The sequence below is a fragment of the Dinoponera quadriceps genome, unplaced genomic scaffold (assembly GCF_001313825.1).
Source record: "Dinoponera quadriceps isolate SergipeBrazil2010 unplaced genomic scaffold, ASM131382v1 scaffold1395, whole genome shotgun sequence".
Classification (NCBI taxonomy): domain Eukaryota; kingdom Metazoa; phylum Arthropoda; class Insecta; order Hymenoptera; family Formicidae; genus Dinoponera; species Dinoponera quadriceps.
In genome coordinates this window covers 1756196-1780226 of record NW_014556488.1, presented here as the reverse complement: position 1 = coordinate 1780226, position 24031 = coordinate 1756196, and the positions used below count along the sequence as shown (strand labels likewise).

Genomic DNA, 24031 nt, shown 5'->3' with positions numbered 1-24031 from the left:
GCAGCTAATGGGTTAAACAAACCAATGTTTTTCTTTTTTGTCCTTTTCTTTTATTTGAAAGGAGAAAGAGTCTATCGCAGACAGATCTTTCGCGCGGTAAAACCGTTACGCCGATTACGAAATATTCGAAAAGGTTTGAGCAAATATATGCGTACGCAGCTGCGAAGAAAGTTGTTACACACTGCGCATGCGCATCCCTCACCACGCGCATGCGCATCCCCACCATACGCATCCCCATCGTGATTTACCTCGGGCATCGATCAAGGAGAGACCACTCCGGCGTTAGACGTTAGGGGTGTAGGTTCGAGTTTTCTCAGAAGCCATTTCCGAGACTTTCCTAACCTAATCGTTGGAGAAGAAAGAAGCTGTGTGTGGACATAGAGTTTGTGATCGTGATTCGTGCACCGAGATGCCGAAGAAATCGAACAAGACACCGTCCTGGGACAGTCGTGGCGGCGGCGCAGCCCCTCCTCTGGACAACAAGCGTTACGATAAGCATTATTTTGGTAAGTAACCGAAACACCATTTCCTTGTTCTCGGCGATTGCGCCGATATCCGTTTGATATCGTCACGCGCGAGGAGGATATCCATCCGCTGTTTCTTCCACGTTCTCGATGCTCGTTACTTTTCACAACCGACGTAATCATCTCTCCACCGCAGCCTCGCTTTGTTCCCTTTCGGTCACACGTGGCTATCGAGTACGCGCGAAAGAAGCAAAATGGACACTACCGCCATGCAGAGTTCTACGCATCAGCTGCGTACGTGCGTAAACGCGATAACGTCGAGGCGGAATGGACTCGGGCGAACGTGCGATTGCGATTTATCGGGGTAGATTTCCGCGCGAGGGCCGAATTAATAGCGAACTCCGTGCTGCGAGACGCCGAAGCGTTTCGCTATTTTTACGCGGAATTATCTGAGCGCGAAGAAACGACGCAACACGTCACGGCTAAGGTTTTCCTGGCTCGTTTGAATTGTCGTCGTTTCATGAAACGGTAACGTAATAATTTCAGAGCGAATGCGTCGGCATCCGTCGAATACACTCGATCCTCCTCGTCCTGGAAACGAACGAAGCCTTTATCGGTCGGAGCGAACAAAGCCGCATTGGAATTGAGCAAGAATTTCAATAGCTGCGCTCGATTTTGCAAATCGCAGATGCATATCGGTTTGCTCTCATGATTATCTTATGAAATAATGTCTAGCTAATGAAACAGCCGATGAAACAACTTTCTTGGGGCAACCGGAACAAACGGATGTTTCCGATTTTCAAAACTGAACGCAGTTGATATGACATAGGCGGGAAAATTTGTTATGAATGTTTACAACTGATCAAGTTTTATTCACTGCTTCACGATTAACGCTTCACGCATGTGTGGCATTGTTTACGCTCATGTTACGCTGAATGCTACACCAGCAATGATTGTCACATTTATGTAACGTGATATATTTCGCCCGATGTTTTATCAGCCGATAAAGACGCACTCGTGTTATATTCGATATTTTTGTGCTAGGCTCAATTTCGGCATAGCCACCCCTGCGTTCTCCACACATTCCACAAGTATGTGTCATCACCCATGAGCGGGAAATCCAGGGAATTAGGGATACCCCATGCTTTCTTATCTGCTTTACTTTTTTCTACCTGCTTTTTTTTTTTTACCTAAACATCCGGGTTGCATTCCCACGGTGAATACCTGCGTCGAATTACGGCGCCAAATCATCTGCTGTTGATGACGCAGTAGTAGGTCTGTTTTTCCTTTACCCCATGTTTTCTTATCTGCTTTACTTTTTTCTACCTGCTTTTTTTTTACCTAAACATCCGGGTTGCATCCCCACGGTGAATACCTGCGTCGAATTACCGCGCCAAATCACATCTGCCGTTGATGACGCAATAGCAGGTCTGTTTTTCCTTTATACTGAACTGGGTTGCAACTGGTTTTTTCTATTTAAATGAAACGGGTGTGGGACTCAGCTTTAAAGGGAAGAGGAACAAGAATTCAACGCAACGCTAGTTCAGCTGAGATAAACAGGCCTAGCGTATCCATATATTATCTTTGATTCGGTTGAGATTGCACTGTCATCAGTATCGTAAGCTTATTTTTGTATGCTATCAATTAAAAAGTGAAGTCAATTTTTATAAATTATAAAATTTTATAATTCATCTCTTGAAAGTTAGGCGGTCATTTCTTTTTCTCTCGTACGTCTGTATAATTGATCTTTTAATAATGCAATGTTTCATAAAAATTCTAAACGTACTTTGGAAGTTAAAATTTATAAAAAGGAAAACTCCAAATTTCAGCGTGGCGTGGGATACACGTGCGTGAACGCGTCAATTCGAGAATTTTGCTAATGTTGCCACTTTCGAACGGTCGATTTATCTTAAGTTGTGTTTGTTCACAGCTCATGACAACCGTAATGCAAGACGTATTTTGGATCCTTATGACGGTACTAGACTCCGAGTATCGTTCAAGACTCAGAGGCCGGTTAACAAGCAGATTAGGCGTAATTTGGTGAATTTGGACGAAGATATCCCAATGACGACGACTTCCAATAACAATACAAGGCAGGTGACTATCCGAGAGAGAGGACGTGGAAGTGGAAGCAGAGGAAGGAATAGCCCTCTGCCAAGCAGAAATTTCCAAGCGGGGCAGTTTATCGGGCAGATGAGAATGCGAACAAATCGATTGGGCGAATCCGATTGGTATAAAATTAGCGTAAGTAATACCTCTGTTTTACACGAGCTATGTCGTTTGCATGAAACTGTAAATCTACTATATAAATTATGCATTACAATTAGATACCATATGGTCACAAGTATGAGAAGGACTATGTCATAAGGAATCTATTGAACTACATGGCGCCTGAAGTATTTGTACCTATTACTGTAAGTACGACTTTTTTTTTGTGTTTACAAAGTTAAGTTACACACAACAACAATAAAACATATATTGCATTGAAAGTGTAACTTGAAGGTTCTTGTGTGGTCTAATTCACCTGTTTACTTACAGTATAAAGTAATGGACAACATTGCTTCCTTTTACGTTGACGATCAGAAGGCAGCGATCGCATTGGCAAATTGCGACCGCAAACTCACGATGACTGATGGCTTCAAACTGCAGATAAAAGTGAAGCCGGGATTCCCGCAGTGTGAGATTGATGAGAAACTGAAAGAACGTTTGAAGCAAGCTATGGCGAAGCGTTACATAGCTGACACGAATGCCTTGGATTTATCGAAGTTCCATCAAGATCAAGGTTAGTACAACGACAAAATTGCAGTAGACCAGTGAGGAGAAAGTATCGTTAATAAAACCGTGCGCGGTTCTAACAAATCTCAATTAACGTCGGAATATTTATTATATTTGTACTTTTTCTATAATTAATATAAATATTGTTTTTTGCAGATCTTGTTTCTGATTATTTTTGCGCATTATTTCGTCCCCCACTGTTGATGGCAGTGTTAGATATTGTGGGTCAACATATACCGACGCTGGAGGCTTTAAATTTGGAAGGCAATAAGATCCACATAATCCAAGGGCTCAACGTTCTGAGTAAGAAGTTTCCAAAGTTGAAGATACTTTATATTGGTGACAATAAGGTAGGATGGAAAGATTATGTGCCATTAATATTATCGCTTTTGATAACAATTACTTAAAGTATTTGCTCTTCTGATGCACTAACAAATTAATCGCGTATTACAGATCCGGGAAATGAACCAACTGGATGTTCTGAAAGATTTGAAATTGGATGAATTGCGATTACAAGGCAATCCTGTTTGCAAGAAATACAGATCTCGGCAGAACGATTACGTTAGGTAATGTAACGCCAAGATCCTTCTTTCGTCGAAAAGTTTTCAGGATTAGTTGTCTGCATGATGTAGTAAAACATTGCGATAATAATTATTTAAATATCTCCTCATATATTCTTCAGAACTGAATTCTTATAACTAATTTTCCAACATTTTTTTATTCAACTGGCATTTGCAGGTATTATTATAAATTTCAATTAAAATTTTGCAAATCCATTTTCTTTGCATCGAGAAATTGATGTGAAACTTGTTTCAAATTGTTTAGAATAGAACAGATTTTGTTACAATTAATTTGAAAGATTTTAGATTTAGTTAAATTATTTTACACACACACACACACACACACTCTCTCTCTCTCTCTCTCTCTCTCTCTCTCTCTCTCTCTCTCTCTCTCTCTCTCTCTCTCTCTTTCTCTCTCTCTTTCTTTCTTTCTTTCTTTCTTTCCTTCTTTCTTTCTTTCCTTCTTTCTTTCCTTCTTTCTTTCCTTCTTTCTTTCCTTCTTTTTTTCTTTCTTTCTTTCTTTCTTTCTTTTTTTCTTTCTCTCTATTTATCTATCTCCATCGTAATATTAATACAAAATTATTGTTATCGCATTAATCTGGAACCTGCCGGATTTTCTGTCCCACCTACAGTGACGTCCGGAAACGGTTTCCGAAGCTATTGCGATTGGTGAGTATGTAAAACGAATAACCAAAAAAATATGGAAAGAACATTTTTATAATTAATATTTTGCACCCAACAACAGGATGGAACGGAGTTACCGCGACCAATCGTGTTTGACGTGGTTGATGAAGCGGCCAAAGCGCCACCGCCGCAGAGGATGTATGCCTCGAGTCAGAATGCGCATGAGATCGCCAGCCAGTTCCTTCAACAATATTTCACGATATTCGACAGCGACACTCGTCAGCCGCTGTTGAATGCGTATAACGAGCACGCGTGCTTTAGTTTAACGATCACGTATACGCATTTAAAGTAAGTAATTTGCGCAATGCCTGCGATTCCTTCGCTCTTCCGAGCTTTGTAATATGATGATCGAGCGAGTTCGATGCTCTGATTGAAAACTTCTCTCGTTACAGATTGAACGGTTATCTCGCTGAAAACCGAAATTTATTCCGAGTGAATGACAGCACTAAGAGAATCAAATTGTTGAAGAACGGTAAATTACCTGTAGTATCGTTCCTCTCGGAGATGCCGCAGACCAAGCATCTTCTCGATACTTTCACGATGGATATCACGTTACCAACGGTAAGTTGCATTGAATATTTCATCTCGAAGTCCATTCATTTCACTGAGCGCTCGATTGCACAGATTACAACTAGTAGATTTTCTACACTTTTTTCTCTCTTCCATTCGTTATATATATATAAATCTTTTTGTAACATCGCTATTATATAGTTGTTCGGATCTCTCGAAGAATCTCTCGCGAAACTTTCCGCTTTCCTCCCATAGCGGTGTTTATGCGAGACTGAAAGTTCATGTCTAACCTGGTCCTCGTGTATGTTCGCAGCCGACGATGATGTTCGTAACGTTGACGGGCTATTTCCAAGAAGTCAATACTAAGGAGGAGCCCATTCGTTATTTCAATCGGACCTTTGTAATAATCCCAGAAGGTACCGGATACTGTATTTGCAACGAACAAATACACATCAGTCAGCCGACTGATGCACAGCTGAAGCAGCTGAAGAGTCAGTTGAGTCAAAGCGGACAGCCTGCATCACTATTGCCGCGAGACTCCGTGGAGCAGCAACAAGTGTCAATGGTGCCGCAAGCAGTCATAGAACAGCCAACTCCATTGGTGCCACAAATGCCGACCGAAGTCGAAGCGGCCAAGCCTATGGAGACAGCTGAATTGAGTGAAGAGATCAAGCAGCAGATGGTGGTCACGTTGAGTCAGCAAACGAACATGAATTTGCAGTGGAGCTTGAAGTGCTTACACGAGGTACAGTGGAATTATAATAACGCGCTCTCTGCATTTCAGAATTTCTTTAAGCTTGGTCAGATACCGCCGGAGGCGTTTGCGAAGTAAATGCAGAGAGCAACCACGTCGCAGCACGACAAGCTCTTGCATTCTCGTTCCTTTGCGCGGTATTTCGCGCGGATTTCCCTCTTTGTAAATTTTCCATTGAAATTTGGGGCCTCCAAGTGTTCGCTATTCGCGAAAATCTCGTATTAAACCGTCGTCAAACTCCGCAAAAATGAAAAAAAAAAATACAAAAAAAATAGGAGTATAGCAGAGGGAAATTTAATTAGCGAACACTTGGGAATTTTTCTTTTTATTTTATTTATTTTTTTTTTAATATTTCACTAATGATGATAAATGCACATGATGGATGCTGCGGAGATTTGTTAAAAATGTTTGAGCTCGTTAAAAAAACCCTCAACTGTTAAAATATAAGTGTTTCTTCCTCTTCGTGTAAATACGAGGTTTTTAAAACGAACCTACCGGTTTTTAACAAGTTTCCAGCGGCATGTAATATACTTAGTGTACATAATAGAAATGTGACGGTCGGTCACATTAACATTAAGTGCATCTGAAGTGAAATATCTCATTCCAAAAAAATTTTCGGCGCGGGGGAGGTAGAAGGATATTGTGCTGAATAATAAGTTCTTCTTTGATATTTCATAAAATTATTTTCCAGCCTTTATGTCGCTATGCATGATAGTAAAAATAACGAAAATACTTTAATTTCGTGCATACACAATGAGATGTTACAGAAAATCTAGATAATACGATGCTGCTGGTGCTTGTCTCTCAAGTACAGCGCACAAACGGGAAAAGAAAGCGAGAAGGATAAGAGAAATTATCCATATGTAGATTATGGGGTTTTGTACATTATAAAGAACAAAAATATTCCATCTCTTTTTTACAAAAGAATTTTTTTCTGTAACTGTACAATATCATTGTGCGTATGTGCGTGCGTGTATAGATATACATATGAAAGTAACGGAAGGAAGAACCTCATATCGAAAGTATCAAGAGAGCGTGCGCTTTCTTCCTTACTTTCGATATGAAATCCATGGAGATGGTTTAAATGTTATTTTTATTTCAGAACAACAAAAATATCTTCTTCTATATAATACCTACGCATATGCCAAAAAAAAAAGAAAAAACAAAAATAATGAGGTTTCTTTTTAAGTATATCTAAGTTTACGGTGAACACAGTCACTAGGCAGAACATTTTATATTGCGCAAGACATAAGTTGTCGATAAATTATTTGGTTTTCCGCAAAACTATATAATACTTAAGTTAAAACAGGCCGATGAAATAATTACGTCGCTACGCATACATGATACTCATTAAGGTCCTGAAAAAGGGCCGTCTCTCGAATGCGTTACGTCCGATTACTTCGTGTGAACATAAATTATACGCGGTAGTTTAGATTCAGTGTTGGCTTTATTTCGCAAAGTATGCTCAAAACTATATGTGCGTACGCGGTCATATGAGATGCACAATTCGTAATATTTAATTTATACAGAACAGTAAAGAATTCTGCGTCCCACACCATGTGTACAACGAAAAGCCTGGCGTGATGTCAGATACAGCACCAGGACGAGATCCTGGGCTGTAGTCTTCCAGTCCTGAGACTATTAACCGTGACACGCAACAGGGAAACGGATTTCATTCGATTCCCAGGCGTTGGTCGGTGTCTAGAACGCAACTGGATCGGTTTCGTTGCAGTTAGACTTTGCCACGTGCTGTCTATGAAGCGGAAAGTTGCATAAGATATGCTGTGTGAAATGAGTACGGCAAGCTACAACCCCGTTGGTGTGCGCATTCAGCATGTGTGTGTGCCGCGACGATGGGTGTAGCGGTATTTCGTCTCTTGAACGTAAAAACGCTTCGTACCAAGTGATTTTGGTGTGTGGACGATACATGCCGAGATATTTCGATTAACAACTTCTTCGAGTCATGTTTATTTATGCTTAAACGTTTTTATATTACGTTTTCTTATGTCGTCAATAGCTTTTTTTGTATGACGTGATAATGAACGAATAGAAACCGGAAAGAGAAAGAGAAAAAAAACCAAAATAATTTATGTTCATACCTTGTACTCCGTATGCGCGATTGCGACATGTTTTAACAAGAGAGGCGTATAAACGTTATTTGCGATGCCATATTATACGTAATAACGCTTGTGCTTGGGTATCAAGTATGTTTCCCGATGAAATCTCAAATTGCGCTTGATTACAGCAAAGGAAAAAAAAAATCGCTCCTTCTTTTAAGTTTATTTATATCTTTTTATGTTACATTCGAAAAGTCATTAACGATATTTATGGTACGGTTCGCAAAACCGCCAGGAATGCCACCACGGATGTTGTACACGGACAAACCTTATTTGTTCGTGGATACGATATTGTAAATATAACTGGGTTATTATTAACACATAAGTGCGTTATACGTCACATACATTTATTAGTTAGGGGAGGCACAATTATGTGTTGCCACTGTGTTATATATATATATATGACATATATATATATATATATAAATATGACATATATATATATATATATATATATATATATATAATGTAAATACATCTGTATAATTATGGCATAATTTTATAGACTCTTTAATTATCCGTCTCATATGGATGAAATACATTGTGCTTGTAACATTAATAAAAAAGAAAAGATTAATTTTTGTAATTCGGAATTTTTATTTGTACACCTTATAAGTATATATCACAACAGTTGTGGAATAGAGAGATGTACAAAGTATTTCCTCTATTCGGAATTATCTGTGATTTCGTCTTTATTTATATTCTCCGTCATCTGTGAAGAATAACGTTGTATTAATTGTTAATTACCTACGGCGATGTGTACATGTGTGTGTGTGTGAGTGTGTATATGTGGTATGTTTGTGTATGTGTGTACATGTATATATCAATTACAAATCTATCACGCAATCATACCTCGTTCTCTTTTAAAGCAGTCAGTTCCTCCTTCATCGATCTCTTGAAGAAACCCGTCTGCAATTACAAGTGCACGTTCGATCAAAATATTGTCTTTATGTTTCGCGAGAAAGTAACTGATAACATCATAAACGAAACTGAGGGACTCACCATGCACAATAAGATAACGACGATACACAACAGTATTAGGCCTAACGAGACTGAGACGAGCACTACCCATAGTTGCAGCTCCTGCGTTTTCTCGGTGCTGTGAAATTCCGTCGTGAGATTCATGTCGCGCCTGTTAATACATAACACCACTAATTAATTAAATCGCGATCCATCGAGTGTGGTTAACGATTTACGCGGAGAGGCGTTTCGCATAAGTGTTCACCTGGTGTCCTCCGCGCTGACGATTCTGTCAGCTGGCTGTATAATCTCGACATGAGCTTCCGTGCCGAACTTGACGATCTTCGTTTCGTCCGACAGTCCGATAGTGTCTTGAAATAGGAGAGAAAAATTACAAGAGAAAGATACAAACGCAGATAAATGATCCCGTTAAAATATTTTTCATATATAACTATACATAGAAATATATATCCATAAATAAAAATATATAATTATATGTAATTATATATGAAAAATTTTTTAACGGGATTGCATTTTGCACGCGCCACCGAGCACCTTTGAGCTTCGTGGCGTTGAGAATCAGCTTCACCACCAACTTGCCGACATCCTGTTGCGTCTTCAACTCGCTCAGGTCGCAGTACACGATCGAGCAATTCACGCTGGGCGTCGAGCAGTTTAGATGCACGACATCCTGTCGCGTCAGATTACCGGTTGCATTTGTCGTTCTCGCGTTGTACACTGCTTGCGTGAGGCGAGCCGCTACGTTTGTGTAGATGCTCAGGTCTCTCTTGAGCAGTTGGTGCGACACATTCGGCGGCGTCCCATTATTGAACATAGGTACATTCATCTCGGACGTGTCCGACACGATTTCGTGTTGATGCTCGTTCTGTTGCGCGTCTATCACGTCTATTCCGTGCGACGAGCAATCACGGTATCCTCCGGCTATATAAATCTGAAAGTACGTACCGTTTTATATATATTTCCGCGATATATCTCAAGTTATTCACTCATTTTGTCAGTCATTCCATTCTACGCCTATTTCCCGCCGATAATTGACTGTTCATTTATTTATTTATTTTTTTCATCCTTACCAATCTTGCTCTCTTATTCTCTTTTTCACATTGACGTGTAAATTTATCTTCGATTAACGATAAAATAAATCAGTATCTGAGAGATTATTCTCTGATATTTTTCCCTGAATTCTATTCTGAATAATCCTTGCTAACACCAGTTTCCTTCGCATGCGAAGGGGGAAAGCTGGAGAACTTTTTTTCTATAAGTGGGAAGGATATATTGAAACTTGAACGATGGCTAAGTCGAATAATGAAAGTTACTTCGAAGTTGTCAATCTCACTCTTCTTCAGAATACGCACTCTTGGCTTGTGTAGAAATATCAAGGAACTCGAGCCGTTCACAGAGGTAGGGATGCTCACGAGAAGTCGCGCTTCTTTTATCGGCGTCGCGCCGGACTTTACTGCCAGATACGTATGCTGGAAGCTCACGTTCAATTGTTCCTTGTCCAAGTCGGGTAAATAATAACTTTCTTCGTTCGCTTTCCTATAATAATAAACGACAAGTCGATTACAGTCATTACGGGTTATTTGTTCCTATTTTTCTCATAGCGAAATCGATCAACCGCACTACACCGGATTGGTGTATCGCACATTAAAGGACGCTACACTTAAAGTATCCAAAGTGAACGGAATGTGCAAAATCGACGCATAAGACAACATACCTTAAAGAAATATCTTAAAGATAGTTTAAAGTTGTTTTATACGTTGATTTTGGACATTGGTAATCGATAATTCGCCATTAGGTGGCGCAAAATAAACCGACCCGTTCAATGAGAGGAACGCTTCGCTCTGCAGAGTGAGCGAGGATTTAATCGTACGCGTGCCACGGTTCACGCTACGAGTCTGTATCTCCGTGATGAACTCCAAAACGTGTCCGTGTAGCGAGCCGTCGGTCAGATGCCTCATGTCCAAATCCAGCTTCACGATTTTCTGCGAACGAGTTCAGCGATAGATTTCACTCAGGGGAAGAGAGACTCTTCGACGACCCTCTCGGTCGTCGTGACTCGATCGTTCTTACCAGCTCATCCTTTCCGAGTGGATTGCCGACGCTGCAGGTGACCGTCAAGTTGTCCCCGACCGTGTCCTCCTGGCAAGACGGCAGGATGCTGCGCAGGACTATGCCACGCGGGAGGATGAACGCGACCGTCGTGAGATACGCTGGCTCAGCGTGGTTCGTCAAGGACGCCTCTAGAGTGATGTCGTTGGATCCGATCACCCACGAATCATTATTCCTGCAATTCGGACCTTCTTAATCCTTCGAATAATCCAAGTCTTTCAGTTAAAAAATGATGAATGTTTCGTCATCTTACACCTGTAAATCTATTCAGTAACAATTGCATATGATTATATATAATCTTATATGATTACATATGATTTCGATTATATATAATAATTTTGAGCCAAATCGCTTTCCACGCAGCGATATTTGAGTACTCACGTATTCTCTACTTGTCTGACTCCCGAAAACCTCACAATGGCGGATATGTTGGAATTGCAGACTCTGTCCGCCCCGCATCCGATGTCGAAGGAAAGCAAGGCCTGCGTACCCTTCGACGCGTCGCTCTTGCACTCGACGGGACAGGTCGGGCAGAAGTCGCTCTGCCGTGAATCTTGGTGCGTGAAATTGTGCAGCGCGTAGATAGTGATGGGTTCGATGAAGTCTTGAATGTTTTTCTGAGACATTGGGAGATCATCGGTATCAGCGCGTCATCGATCAGCAACCGAGAACCGCAGTGACGCAGTCACGCAACTAATGGCCCGTTCTTCCTAGCCAAACTGGTTGCACCAGTTCGAAAAGTTGATATACACATTGAAGCTTGTGAAGTGCACGCACGTAATTCTCACGCTTCAGTGGGCGTAGATTTCTGAACTAGTGCAGCCAGTTCGGCTAAAAAGAACGGATCACAATATAACAGAACCGTGGCAATGTTTGAATCTCCCCTACAATCGCGAGTGGATCACTTTCGACTCGGCCTCTTTTTTGTGACTGTCCGTGGATTTTTTGAACATTATGATATTGTTTGATGACAAAAGAATCTACAAGCGGGTCTAAAAATGATTCAGCCGCGGTTCCAGTGCTAAACGAATCCTTACCGAAAGTGTAACAGGCGTGTTCACACAGTTATCGTGCGAGATATTCGCCGAGGGCAACTTGATTAATGTCTGTTCGGTACGCTTGTGACTCTCGTCCACGGTAAGAGAGATCTCGAAGGCTGTAAATTGAAGATAAATTGAAGTTTACATAGACGGAAAAAAAAGTCTGGCTGTGTTAATCGGAATGAGGACAACCAGGTGCATTTTGATTGAGGGAAACGGAACTTCTGCTTGTGGAAGGATCACATTTCAGCCGTAAGAACCAGAATTTCTGTTCCCTTCAACCAGAACGGCGTCTGGTTGTTACTTTCCTGGTTAATGCAACCGGATTTTGTTTCTCCCGTATACGCGATAAGAAAATTGTTACGCGACAAGTTGACGGATTAACCACTTTGCGGTTCACCTTGCATCCTCGCCATGTCGTAGCCGCTGTATTGTACGCACACTTGGACGAGAAAGTTTCGGATGTTTCTCTGCAACGTGTCCGGTACGGTGCGAATGGTCAAGCTTGTTTTTACGACCGGCCTGCTTCGTAGGATCACAGCGTGTCCGGATTTGTACGCGCCTACCGCGATGTCCGCGTACCTGTACGATATTATGAAAAAAGACAGCACATAATTAAATGAAAAATCGAGATCGTGTGATACGATTTTCTTGCGCGGGAAAATTTCTATCGTGTGATTCGACGTGATCCCGGACAGCATAAACCGTCTGAGATAAGGCTTATCACACTCATTGTAAATTCGAACTTAGACATTTGTGCGGCCGTCTGGGATTCAACGTGACTTTACCGACCCATTGCCGTCAATGTCGACCGGTTCCGCAATCGAGAACCCGAACGTCCGTATGTCCAACTTCTCCGGGATGGTAAACGAGGGCAACTGCATCGTGATCCTTTGCGATGCGGTGAGTTTCATATTGTCCTTCAAATTAGCGTCGCCGTTGTATATGTAAATCGCTCCAGATTCCTCCCAAGGTGCGCCCACTATGATATCTGAAGTTCAACAAGCGCGTCATTATGAGACTCGTACGAACTCCTCGCAGAGGAGTGTTCGAGCCGCGATATAACAGCGATAATTACCACTGAAGCCATCTTTGTCCAGATCGCCGCACGCAACGGCATAGCCGAAGAGCGCATCCTCGTTGTCGCCTTCCAAAATCGCGGACGCGTCGAATTTGCCCTGCATCAAGCAAGCGGATCTTGAAACACCTCGTTCATTCGCACGGGTCACCTCCAATTTTGTCGTTAACGCTCTTGCAGGTGCTAGATCGACTAGTTTCAAAATCGACCGAGCACACTTTCCAAGTTTTTAGATCGTAAACCGCGCAACTTAGAATCTCTCGACGTTACGATTAGCCGTTTAATTAATCACATTGAAGCACGAGATTCTCGTCGATTTTCAATTCACCGTTGATTCTCGGAAAAAGTCGGGACACACGACAGAAGAATCGCCCGTTAAGAAATATTTCATACATCTTTAATACGCATATTTATACATGATTATGTATGAAATATTCTTCAACGGACGGCGATCCCTGTGGGATTCGCACGGAATAACGGAAGCTCACCTTACGTGTGCCTAGGTAGACGTGAACCCTGCCGTTATCGTTTTTCCAGTGTGGCGCCCCGACGACGAGGTCGTCCAAGCCGTCTTTGTTTAAGTCACCGCTGGCCAAACTCGCACCAAAATACTCGCCCGTGCTGCTGCCGCTGATATTCGCGACCATGAATGGCCTTCTGTTCTGATCGAGTATGGCAACCTGCGATTGAGAGGAGTTAAAAACGCGCTTACCCTCTGAAAAGCGAGATCCTGCTGCCGAGTCAAGTAAATGGCCACGCTCAGCGGAACGTTTAATTTGCAACTGGCTGGAAATTTCCTGAGCTGAGATTGAATTCTTTTAGATTTACAGGAATAATCCGGTGAGCAAGAAACGTTAAATCAAATCTTTTGAAACATCTTATGTGGACTTCATAAACATTTTGACACAATGCCGTGTAGCACAAATATTCTAAAGACACTCAAGATATGTCCGAGAGATGTTCGAATATCCCTGGAACGCTTCTAGGACGTCTATTGAACATTTGTGCTATGGGGGAATATTTTATAAATATTTTTAAACTGTTACTTGATGATATAATATTTCTAAATGGTAAAATCATAATATAAATAGTTTTCAATATTTCGGCCAAATATTGTCAATCACATTATATATAACGTATTTGAGAACGTTAAACGTTATAAAATATCAATGTAACAATGTTTGCGCGTATTAACGATTTCTTGCTTACTGGAAAACTAACGTCAGCACAGGAAACTTCCAATATTTATCAAATAAATATTCTGCTGAACGCGACTAATAGGGGGTAGTTTACTTGTCCCATATGGTTCCACGATGGATCCCCGGAGGCGTACAGCATTTGTGTCGGGCTGAAGTAATATCCCGCAGTTGTCGAGTAGCCTGCAATTCAGAGCGTCACGTCAATCTTCGAATGCGAACGTTTCGTTCCTTATATTCCCAGATAGTCAAGCATTCAGAAGCAGGTTTCGCGCATTGTCTGCTGTATAAACTTTGCCGGCGGTTCGCTAGCAGAAATACAACAGGATCTGCTGATGTAAGTAAACGTATTGTGCCGAAATGATGTATGATTCCGTAATATTATATCTCGTAAATATTAGATGTGCGCCTAAAAGTTTCAGCTTTTCGACCATGTGAAAATGAAGCGAAAGCGTGCGAAAAGAAGAAATAAATTTTCGCACACACCTAATAAATAAATAAATAAATAAGTTACTGAGACTTCCGTACCGAATCGCGACGTACTGTCGAATATCGGTATGTTCGTGGTTTCTTTGTAGGTCACGTGGAAACCTGACTTCGTCAAACGCATCATCGTGACGGAACCGGTAATGACGTGATTCGGTGCTCCGATAATACGGTTGACTACGTTTCCGCTCTGCAATTGATTCCGATTAATCAGCTATGTGAAATAAGTAATAATCGCGGTCTAGGAAGCGGCGGAAAGCCGTTTCTTATTGCCGTTCCCTCCTTGACATATCGTGTTAAAGATCTACGTAAAACTGAAGACGAGACTACTAAAGGAAGAAATTAACGATTAAGAAACTAAAGATATATGTATAATAATACAATAATATTACATACTTGCGATGGCGCATAGGTAACGGAGAAACCGTACAATGGGTCGTACCACCATTGCTGGCTAAAATCTAACGCAACATAACATTAATATTCAACATCAGCTGTTCAGCTGTTCGCCTCGTCTTTCGAGTGATATTTTATACCGACTAACGTCTTAGACTGCCACAAATGTTTGTCACAATAATGCAATAGTGCTCAATGAAACTTAAATAATAAATAAAGTTAAAGTAATATCTGTTTTCTCGCTTTCTTGGTAATTTAAATTCTCAGTCCCGATAATTCTCCGGGAAATGTTAAATAACAGCAGCATTACGTCAATGTTATAATTTCCCACTCAACACAATGTAACTGTCATGTACATCATGTGTTATATTTGCATTTATATTGTTGAGTTGGAAATTATAACGTTGTTACTTGTAATAATGTTACTGCCCGTACGAAAAAAAAAACTAAAAAAAGAATGTGAAAAAATTACTGGAATACTTTTGAAGAACAATAGTAAGTTTTTAAAATATTTTCCGTACGAGTGTTACTAAATATTTTCCAAATAGCAAGGTGACGGTCAAATGACGTCTTAGTAATGTTCTAATGACGTTTCTAACGTCAGAAGCCGTTAAAACGTCATTTGACGTCACTTGTTATTAAGATCGGCGTTTGCCGGGTCGACAGATGTTTTAAGCGGTTGAATAAAAATGAAAAACGATCAGACGAGGCGAGCACTTTTTTAGCCACCGTACTCTCACATTCTTTAAAGTAATATATACCGTAATATTCGATATTGGATGTCTCCGACATCACTTTAACATTTTTGAACACGTCATTGCTGTAACACATACCGTGCATAGTGTGCACGCTTTTGCTAAATGTCGTAATAGACATGACCGTTCGAGGTGCACATATCTATAATAAAACGAATGATTAATCCGGTATCGTTGATTTCGCTAATCTCTTCGGCGAAGCGTATACCGTCAAGTAGTTGCTGGTCTTCTCGACCGATATCGCAGCGCCGAACCAGGAGTGGTCCTTGATTACACGTCCGTTCAAGTTATACGATTTGATGGCTATACGTTCATCCTCGACAATAGCCGGTTCGATCGGCACACATTTACCTAATATGTGGCACCAGTAAACCACACCGGGTTCGACGAGATCCCGCAATTGATTGCGTGTCGGATGAGTGTAGTTTCCACGAGGTGCGCCTACAATTAGCCTATCGAACGAAATCACACGTTGTCATACGGATATAAGGACTGTGCGCATAACTCTCTATATAACGATGCGTATATTCACCAGTAGATGTTTATTAGTATTCTATATTCTTTAATGTATAATTATGTTCTATGATATAGAATGTTTTGATACACATCTATCAATAAATATATGTTTTCTCGGTAAAGAAATAAAATAAAAATATAGAATGTTATGGAGTATTATTTCTTAATGTTATAGAATATAAAATATTGATGAATATCCTACTTGACATATATATAAATATATAAATATATAAATATATATATATATAAATATATATATATATATATATATATATATATGTATTTATATTCCCAGTATTGTAACAGAAACATTTCTTGAAGTAATTAAACACAGATACAAATAAGGGAAATATAAATAGATACAGATAAATTTGAGATAAATAACTAAATATAGATGTACTGTAAGTATATATCTAGATATACTTCATGAAGTATATATTCTCATAATACAGCATCAATATCTAATTATATTTACTTCAAATTTTTATTCGTATTTATATCTACTTACATTTCGCCTTTTTCCACTACCTGTATTTAATTACTTCAAAAAATGTATCCGGTTACAACACGGTTTATATCTTTAATTTCACGCGAATGCACTCTGAGTAAGGATATTCTTCGTTTGAAAAGAGGCGGGTCTCGCCAACAGTCTTCCCGACTCCTTGCTTTTCCTTACTTCTCTAAAGAAAGCTAAACATTCAGTATTCGGGACGGAAATTACTTGTGACTCAACCTGGCCGCGTATAGTACATGTAGCACGTTTCATCGTTATGTAAAAGAATTTCAAGTAGCGCGCATATTACCATGTGGAATTATATTTTAAATCACGAAATAGTAGCACCGAGTAGCCGAAGTAACTGCGCGCGAAATTCGTGGCGCGATAATCGGCCCCGTTGGCCACCTCGTTCGGATAAAGCATCGGGTAATTCGTGTCGATATTGTATGCGGACACCGTTGCGAGATTGCATATCAACACTGCGAGAATCATCAGCAGCGCGACGAGATGTCGGGTCCGTGGCTCTCCACTGTCGTCGGGACGAACGACGACGTTACGCGTGTGAAACGCCATCGGCGAGGCGACGCACTGTGTTGGTCCCGGTTGATTGCCTTTGCTCGCGTTTTTCTTTTCTCTTTCAACTAAAAACACACAAGGAGGATGTGTAAAACGCGAGGTGTGACTCTCTCGGTCACATATACGCGACTACATAGCGCGCGACTTCATGAGCAATAGCTCATGATTCGTCATTGACTGGTTCTAATGAAATGACGGCTTGACGTGTCATCGGAGAACAGGAAGGATGACGATAAGACAATCACCACAAACCTCGTCGCTCCAATACAGACGCGACGTAATTTACTTTTTTACGACGAACAAGTATAACAAACTCGTCGAGTCGTTGGAGGTGATTTGTATAATAATTGGCACGCAAAAGGCGGTTGTTGGAAAAATATACTTTATACAATATCGTATAGACCCTCGTTCTCGCTCTCAGCTATCGTGCACGTACATTTTCCGAGAATAAATTCGATTTCCGAGACGGAAGTCGAGTCGATGGGACGGCAATTAAAACTAAATAATTTGATTGAAACAATTTACGCGGCACGTTTAAATAATTTGCGTTAACGTATGTAACTAAAAAGTAGTGAAGAGATCTTGTAATACAATGCACGATATCGCATCTGTGTGTCATGTAGTCAAATATAGTTTGTATGTTAATTTATTTACACAACTTATGCTTTGGTAAGTTTCAAGGAAGAGTTAAAAGTCTCCTTTTAAACCCACTTTAGGCGACCCACACGATTCCACTTGACAGCCCTTGAAAACAGACAAAATTTCGCGCGAAATTCTCTCATGAAGTAACAGTTGAGAATTCGCATATACGTGTATTGGCGTATACGTTCGCACATATTTGATATTCGCATAACATGGTTGATACAGATACAACACTGATCCTTCAACAATTCTGAAACGGACGTTTATATATAGATAGATACGAAGCACATATCTGGTCAGCACGTATTCAAACAGCAGCAAGCGTGACACGTTCGTCGGCTACCATTGCGAAATTCGGATGTGGTCTCAAAAAGTGCGACGCCCGCGATGAAAATAGAACATCTCCCTCCGGATGTTGTTGTAATTGATACTCGGCTATAGCGGGCGCTAAACCAGGCACAACGGTTCGATCAAGTCGAGGTATCTTCGGGCTATTCACACGATGATCCCTCTTTGCCTGAAGCGGATCATCTGCTCCCTCGTCGAACGTTCGTAGAACTTGATCCTCGGGTCCGTCGCGGGTAACGTTGGGCACTGAAAATGAAAATAAGTACAGTAACAGTGCGACGTCCGAGCGGTCTGCAAGATGCGCGCTGGCACGAAGAACGATGTCGACGCGAACGATGTGAGCGGAATAACTTACTCCCGCGTCGCTTCGCATCTTCAACGCTCTCGACATCAAGTTGTTAATATTCTTCTCTCTGTCGCCGTGGGAAGGATGCGACGATACCCACGGTACCGGTGACGGCAGAACCTCCATCTCCGTCAGCATTCTCATCGTGGCCCAAAACACAACAGCCTCGCGCACATCGATACAGGCCTGCGTCGAGAATTCGTACACATTCGTACAAGCAAGTTTCGTGTATCAGTATTGCACTAATATTTCCGCGTAATTTTGCGGAATAATAAGTTACGAAATGTTCGATTACTAGAGGTGATATCTCGCGTACTTTTGCCGACAGTTGCATCGCTACTTCATCCGCTTCCTTCTCCAGAACTCGGTTATATGGAAGTTGATGCATAATGTTTATCGTCCGATCCACTATCGTATGAACAATGGCAGCTGCCATATCAGGGAATATCATCCAAATTAATAATATTGGTACTGCTATTAGAAAGTCCAACAGTAATTGATCGGACAACATCTCAAGCTGTTGGCAGAAATCATCGATTATCTCCGGACGTTGCGGAGTAATTGCGATACGTTTGAAAATGTGTATTCTGCTTGTACACGTGTTATCATTATTACTTACCCCGTGCGAGAGCAATGAATGAGCCATTTCATGAGCCAACATGAATCCCAATTGGTCGTTATTTTCGACGTACTTTAACAAGTCCAGGGAGATAAAAATATTTCCACCCTAAGGAAGGAAATTGTATGAAAGAGGAAATTTGACGTGACAAAATTGACAATGTACTTACTGGTAGAGTAAATGAATTTTGCAATTCTGCATCGATGAGAGTTACATTCCACTTTATTTTCTCCATCGATTTTAAATCACTATTCGCCGTTACAAGACTTTCGAGTATCCTTCGGATTCTCTTGTAAACGGGATGATTCCTTGATACTATTTGACTTTTAAACATTTGTAGTTGCTGTACAAGCGCAACGGGGAAAGAATCAGATATTTATCGCGTGTAACATAAAGAAATCATAGAAACTTTTTTGACATACATATATTTTAGATTATATTTACTTACAGTTTTATAAAGCTTATTCGCCAGATCTTTTTCCTGTTCCTCATTGAAGATTATGAATTTTGAACGTTTCGTCACCGGATCAATCTTGATGTGAATTACGTAGTAAATAAATACCATCAGACCGTAAAGTCCAAAACAGCCTTGCGAACAAAAGTTATGGTCAGTTGTGTGATACGGATGTGTGACAATTATTCAAATTATTGAAATTTCTCGGAATTTACCCAACAACACATTGCGATTCTCCCTGTACCATTGCTTGTACTTCTCCTTTTCCTCATTAGATTTGCGTGTCCACCACTTCTTGACGCTACGTCCCATAAGAGCGGCACCGATGTGTATGACAGGGCGCAGAAGATAAGCCACGATCGGTGGAATGTACAAGCGCTGCGTGGTGCGGAAGTCGCATCTTTGCAGTTTCAGTAGATGCTGCGAGCGTCCGCAGTTAAATTTATCCTGAACAAACTTCTCGCGCGACCACCACGTATGAAGATGACGGTTCTCCACGGAAGAAACGACAAAGTGGTTTGCGCTCAGCCGAGCATTTCTTTGATAAGAGTTTCTTAATACAGACAACATGTTTCAAAGCAGAACGCAGTCCCGAAACGCAATAATTCACATCCACGATGCGAATGAAGGTAGAAAGCAGTTGTGTGATGCTGAACGCAATGCTATGGGGGGGGAAAAAAAACTGAACATCAACAGATCAACTTGTACAAGGTGTGTGCGAGGTTCAACGAGAAGAATTACACAAGTAGAATAAAGTGAAATAAAATAAATACAAGTGAAATAAATTAGTAATAATTTAAAAACCAGCTGTCGAGCATTTGCAAAACCAGCAATGGAATCGAAACTTGTACGTTACATATCAAGACAAGAGTTGTCAAAAGTCTTTCGGAAGAAATAATAACTGAATCATTAATGGTTTCACAGAAACATTGTGTCTATATATAGACAAGCGTGTGTGTCTGCTGTGTGTGTGTATCTGCCTAGTTATATGTAATCGACGAAAGCTGTCAACAGGAGTAAGCACACGCCGAGTCGCGCGTGATAGTTAAACATTATCCCGCCAGCTATGCCGTACTTGAGCGCAGAGCACAACATCTTCCTCGAGAAGAATATCGTTATCAGGTGCAGCCAAGTTGGACGGCGCTGAACTCGTCGAGCGAGGTGCGACGGATTTTCCGGCGCATAAAGCTCGTTGCTATCCGAACGAGTCGTCGTCGTTGTCGTCCACCAACTTGTGCCCATTCGATTGCGATTTTGGATCTCGACTTGATCATTCGACAGCTTCGCTTTGTCACCAGCCAGAATGACCGTTTCGAGATCACAGTTGTCGTGGAAGTGACGTTTGCGCACCTGAGACGAGATTCGACGGGATAGCGAGTGCAATCAGAACGACGGGAGCAGCTGGTGGCAGCGGTGAAGAGATCGTTGAGGAACTCGACGGGGAACTTTCGTTCGCATCACTTCGCTCGTGGGTCTTCTGGTCGCAACTTTAACTCACGTCGACGGTCGTGCGTCAATTTCTGTCTCTCTTTCGATTCATCGTCCGTACGCAATTATATAAAACCGGTATAACCTAAACGAAAGGTAGCGATTATCTCCAACAGCTTACGTAATTGTGTGAGGTAATAATTTTTATTCGAAAACATACCTGCTGTTCGCTCGTGCCATTGACAAATAAAATTTCTCCCGATCAGTCGCTGAGTCGAGCCATTTGAGAGGCGAAAGATCGGTCGATCCGCAGCTGCAGTGCGTGTTTGAAGTTGAAACGGTATTCAGCTTGTCCCTTGAAGGATGAACTTTGTGTATTGGGGCAAGATAAATATCGATTTGTTCGGTGGGTGGTGAAATTCGTCTTAAATTTTTAGCCAACTTATTTTAGTCTTTTCAAGACTAACTAAGCCAGTGTAGAAATCAAATTGTTATTAACGATAATTATTATCGATATTAATTATTATAGGAATTAAATCTTGCCTATTTTCCTCGACCGCGAAAGACAGGCAGAATTCTTGCACTCTTTGTAAAAATATAAAATCTCGAGATCTGTCAAGTGTCATAATTTTTCATAAAATTTGTCGAACTGACCGGTGAATAGAGAATTATATGTAAATTACATGTAAAAGTTTATACCAAATTTTCCTAAAACTTCCTCTTCAATTTGCATATTCTCTTTTATTTGCAATTTACACGCAGATTGCGATTTTTTCATCCGTCTGATTTGGCCTGTTATTTTTAAGAGCCAATAACAGGTCTAAGTAAGAGGTGTCGAAGTTAGACCCGTTATTTTTGTAAGTTAGTTCCAAAGTCTCCGCTACGAGCCGCTAGTATCCTGTGTTTGAGAAATTATAGTTCATGCCACGTATTCTATGGATTTGTAGCACTTGCAGTGAATATATCGGAACACAGCCGTAATTGTCACAAAGTGACGTTGTCGCTGTTGTAGCATTATTTTTATTCACCGTCCTAACCTCACAAATCGCATCGCATGGCGTGACCGTATGTATGAGTGACCGACTTCGGTATTCGAGTTCTACTCAAGCATTATGTCAATCTACCACGACGAGGTGGAGATCGAAGATTTCGAGTACGACGAGGACGAAGAGATATATTATTACCCGTGTCCTTGTGGTGATCAGTTCCAAATATCGAGGGCCGATCTGATCGCCGGCGAAGAGGAAGCCACGTGCCCTTCTTGTTCCTTAGTAGTTAAAGTGATCTATGACAAAGAAGCTTTCGCCTCCAAGCAGGAAGAGTTCGCGAAGAACGAGGAGAAGGAGTTGGTAGCGCAAGAAAGTTAACAGTAAGTAATTTCGCGCTTTTGATAAATGTCCACATCATTAGTTAATAAGAAGAATGATGAAAAGCTTCGAGACCGTTTGATATGGCGAATAATCGGAATAGACTATCGATCGTTGACTTCTTTCAGATCGCTTGAAAGGATACAAATTACGCAGGAACAATGGCAGGGCGCGGTAGAGGGAAGCCTACCATGTCCTTTGCCACCGAGCAGTTAGGCGTCACCAAGGGGGAACTACCAGCGCAGGTTTTGCAACCTCCGCTAGCTTACCCTATATCAGACCTCCACATTTCAAGCTTCGAGTCAACCAATGAGATTGATTACTTGGTAGAGCTGAAGAGGGACTTCGCCGAGTACATGCGGGACTCGCAGAACCACGTAATGCCGGATGTGCCGAAGAAGGATATCGAACGGTACTCGGACCATTATCAGGACACACTGACCGCGAATTTGGAGCAGGAGTCCAAGCACGACTGGAGCAGAATGCCGACGGAGTTGACACCGTCGTTGAAACGCAAAGCTGCCAACAGTCCGAAGGTAAGGAAGGCCAAGAAGATAAAATTAGAAACGAAAAGGAAGAGACGAAGAATCGAGGACGAGAACGAGGAAAACAAGCAGGCCGACAAGGTGGAGCAGCAGAAGGACACGAAGCAGGCGCAAGGCGCCCTGGAGAAGGAGATCAAGGAGGAAGAGGAGGACGAGGAGGAAAACTCGGAAGAGGAGATAGAACAGTACGAGGTGGACGAGGAGATGGACGACGGCACCGACTACGTGAACAATTACTTTGACAACGGCGAGGCTTTCGACGACGAGGACGACAATCTCGAAGACGGGCCTATTTATTAATCTCGGTGACGGTCGATGTCGTAGTCGGGATTCGAACACTGACACGCCAGCCGCACACATAACTCAATGCCGTGTACGATGTGTAAAGTTTTTCTTTTATTATGCATCATCTCATACGCCGTTAATTGTATATAATAACATTGCCTGGACATGAAGATCGATTGGTGCGCGAGTATTACACTGGGGACAAAGGTCGCTCGCGTGGCTCACTGGAATAAATGCAACCCGAATGTAATGCACGGTAGAACTTCTGTGTCTCTTTTCCTATTTATGCGCAGCTGAGGACGAATTCTCTCTTCGGTGACACTGTGTACGTGCGTATGTATATATGTATGTATGTATGTATGCATGCTGTAATATGTATATGTGTGTTGAGTATGCTAGTGTACCGGAAATAACGAAACTTTTACGTGCTATTTCATGAATGCGATTGTTTATTGCAGTCCTTTCGCCCCCCTTCGTTACGTGAGAGCACGGGGGACCGGGGGG

General features: G+C 41.4%; 4 protein-coding genes across 9 annotated transcripts; 2 read left to right on the top strand and 2 right to left on the bottom strand.

Moving 5' to 3' along the window:
• Nucleotides 1-192: 192 nt before the first annotated feature.
• Nucleotides 193-6118, top strand: LOC106747780 (nuclear RNA export factor 1-like). The gene is made up of 10 exons (XM_014625676.1): nucleotides 193-506; nucleotides 2395-2708; nucleotides 2792-2878; nucleotides 3003-3246; nucleotides 3396-3589; nucleotides 3693-3805; nucleotides 4432-4468; nucleotides 4545-4771; nucleotides 4876-5044; nucleotides 5307-6118. Exons 1-10 carry the CDS (start codon nucleotides 410-412, stop codon nucleotides 5823-5825), a joined length of 2001 nt encoding a protein of 666 aa, XP_014481162.1. The 5' UTR covers nucleotides 193-409; the 3' UTR covers nucleotides 5826-6118.
• Nucleotides 6119-8437: 2319 nt separating this feature from the next.
• Nucleotides 8438-17621, bottom strand: LOC106747743 (integrin alpha-9-like). Its single transcript, XM_014625604.1, has 20 exons — nucleotides 17225-17621; nucleotides 16114-16357; nucleotides 15912-16047; nucleotides 15151-15215; nucleotides 14797-14944; nucleotides 14366-14451; nucleotides 13561-13752; nucleotides 13073-13172; nucleotides 12787-12985; nucleotides 12395-12576; nucleotides 11992-12110; nucleotides 11336-11571; nucleotides 10916-11129; nucleotides 10661-10827; nucleotides 10198-10381; nucleotides 9380-9776; nucleotides 9090-9195; nucleotides 8867-8996; nucleotides 8717-8773; nucleotides 8438-8576 (listed from the first exon to the last, which is right to left on the bottom strand). The coding sequence occupies exons 1-20, from the start codon at nucleotides 17488-17490 to the stop codon at nucleotides 8529-8531; spliced, it is 3276 nt and encodes a 1091-aa protein (XP_014481090.1). The 5' UTR covers nucleotides 17491-17621; the 3' UTR covers nucleotides 8438-8528.
• Nucleotides 17622-17875: 254 nt separating this feature from the next.
• LOC106747744 (metalloendopeptidase OMA1, mitochondrial-like) lies at nucleotides 17876-22345 on the bottom strand. 5 transcript variants are annotated; one of them, XM_014625610.1, is made up of 9 exons: nucleotides 21551-21998; nucleotides 21253-21475; nucleotides 20118-20564; nucleotides 19897-20036; nucleotides 19618-19791; nucleotides 19449-19556; nucleotides 19146-19346; nucleotides 18839-19015; nucleotides 18547-18729 (listed from the first exon to the last, which is right to left on the bottom strand). In XM_014625610.1, the coding sequence occupies exons 3-9, from the start codon at nucleotides 20470-20472 to the stop codon at nucleotides 18631-18633; spliced, it is 1254 nt and encodes a 417-aa protein (XP_014481096.1). In that variant the 5' UTR covers nucleotides 20473-20564; nucleotides 21253-21475; nucleotides 21551-21998; the 3' UTR covers nucleotides 18547-18630. The 5 variants fall into 5 exon arrangements, with proteins under 5 accessions (XP_014481091.1, XP_014481092.1, XP_014481094.1 ...); XM_014625605.1 differs by adding an exon at nucleotides 22030-22345 and having other exon boundaries at nucleotides 17876-19015; nucleotides 19146-19556; nucleotides 21551-21685; XM_014625608.1 differs by having other exon boundaries at nucleotides 17877-19015.
• A 7-nt stretch (nucleotides 22346-22352) lies between these two features.
• Nucleotides 22353-24031, top strand: LOC106747745 (DPH3 homolog). 2 transcript variants are annotated; one of them, XM_014625611.1, is made up of 3 exons: nucleotides 22608-22699; nucleotides 22826-23852; nucleotides 23986-24031. In XM_014625611.1, exon 2 carries the CDS (start codon nucleotides 22859-22861, stop codon nucleotides 23540-23542), a length of 684 nt encoding a protein of 227 aa, XP_014481097.1. In that variant the 5' UTR covers nucleotides 22608-22699; nucleotides 22826-22858; the 3' UTR covers nucleotides 23543-23852; nucleotides 23986-24031. The 2 variants fall into 2 exon arrangements, with proteins under 2 accessions (XP_014481098.1, XP_014481097.1); XM_014625612.1 differs by lacking the exon at nucleotides 23986-24031 and having other exon boundaries at nucleotides 22353-22699; nucleotides 22826-22916.

Excerpts from the sequence above, each read along its gene's own strand:
- LOC106747743 (XM_014625604.1), bottom strand. The coding sequence starts at position 17,490 with ATGGCGTTTCACACGCGTAACGTCGTCGTTCGTCCCGACGACAGTGGA. Across the intron at positions 13,753-14,365 it reads CGTGGAACCATATGGGACAA|GTTGCCATACTCGATCAGAA; the intron begins GTAAACTACCCC and ends TCTCAATCGCAG. Across the intron at positions 8,577-8,716 it reads CTGCTTTAAAAGAGAACGAG|ATGACGGAGAATATAAATAA; the intron begins GTATGATTGCGT and ends TATTCTTCACAG.
- LOC106747780 (XM_014625676.1), top strand. The coding sequence starts at position 410 with ATGCCGAAGAAATCGAACAAGACACCGTCCTGGGACAGTCGTGGCGGC. Across the intron at positions 507-2,394 it reads TTACGATAAGCATTATTTTG|CTCATGACAACCGTAATGCA; the intron begins GTAAGTAACCGA and ends GTTTGTTCACAG. Across the intron at positions 3,806-4,431 it reads CGGCAGAACGATTACGTTAG|TGACGTCCGGAAACGGTTTC; the intron begins GTAATGTAACGC and ends TCCCACCTACAG.
- LOC106747745 (XM_014625611.1), top strand. The coding sequence starts at position 22,859 with ATGGCAGGGCGCGGTAGAGGGAAGCCTACCATGTCCTTTGCCACCGAG.
- LOC106747744 (XM_014625605.1), bottom strand. The coding sequence starts at position 20,472 with ATGTTGTCTGTATTAAGAAACTCTTATCAAAGAAATGCTCGGCTGAGC. Across the intron at positions 20,037-20,117 it reads GAATCGCAATGTGTTGTTGG|GCTGTTTTGGACTTTACGGT; the intron begins GTAAATTCCGAG and ends TTTGTTCGCAAG. Across the intron at positions 19,792-19,896 it reads CGAATAAGCTTTATAAAACT|CAACTACAAATGTTTAAAAG; the intron begins GTAAGTAAATAT and ends GCGCTTGTACAG.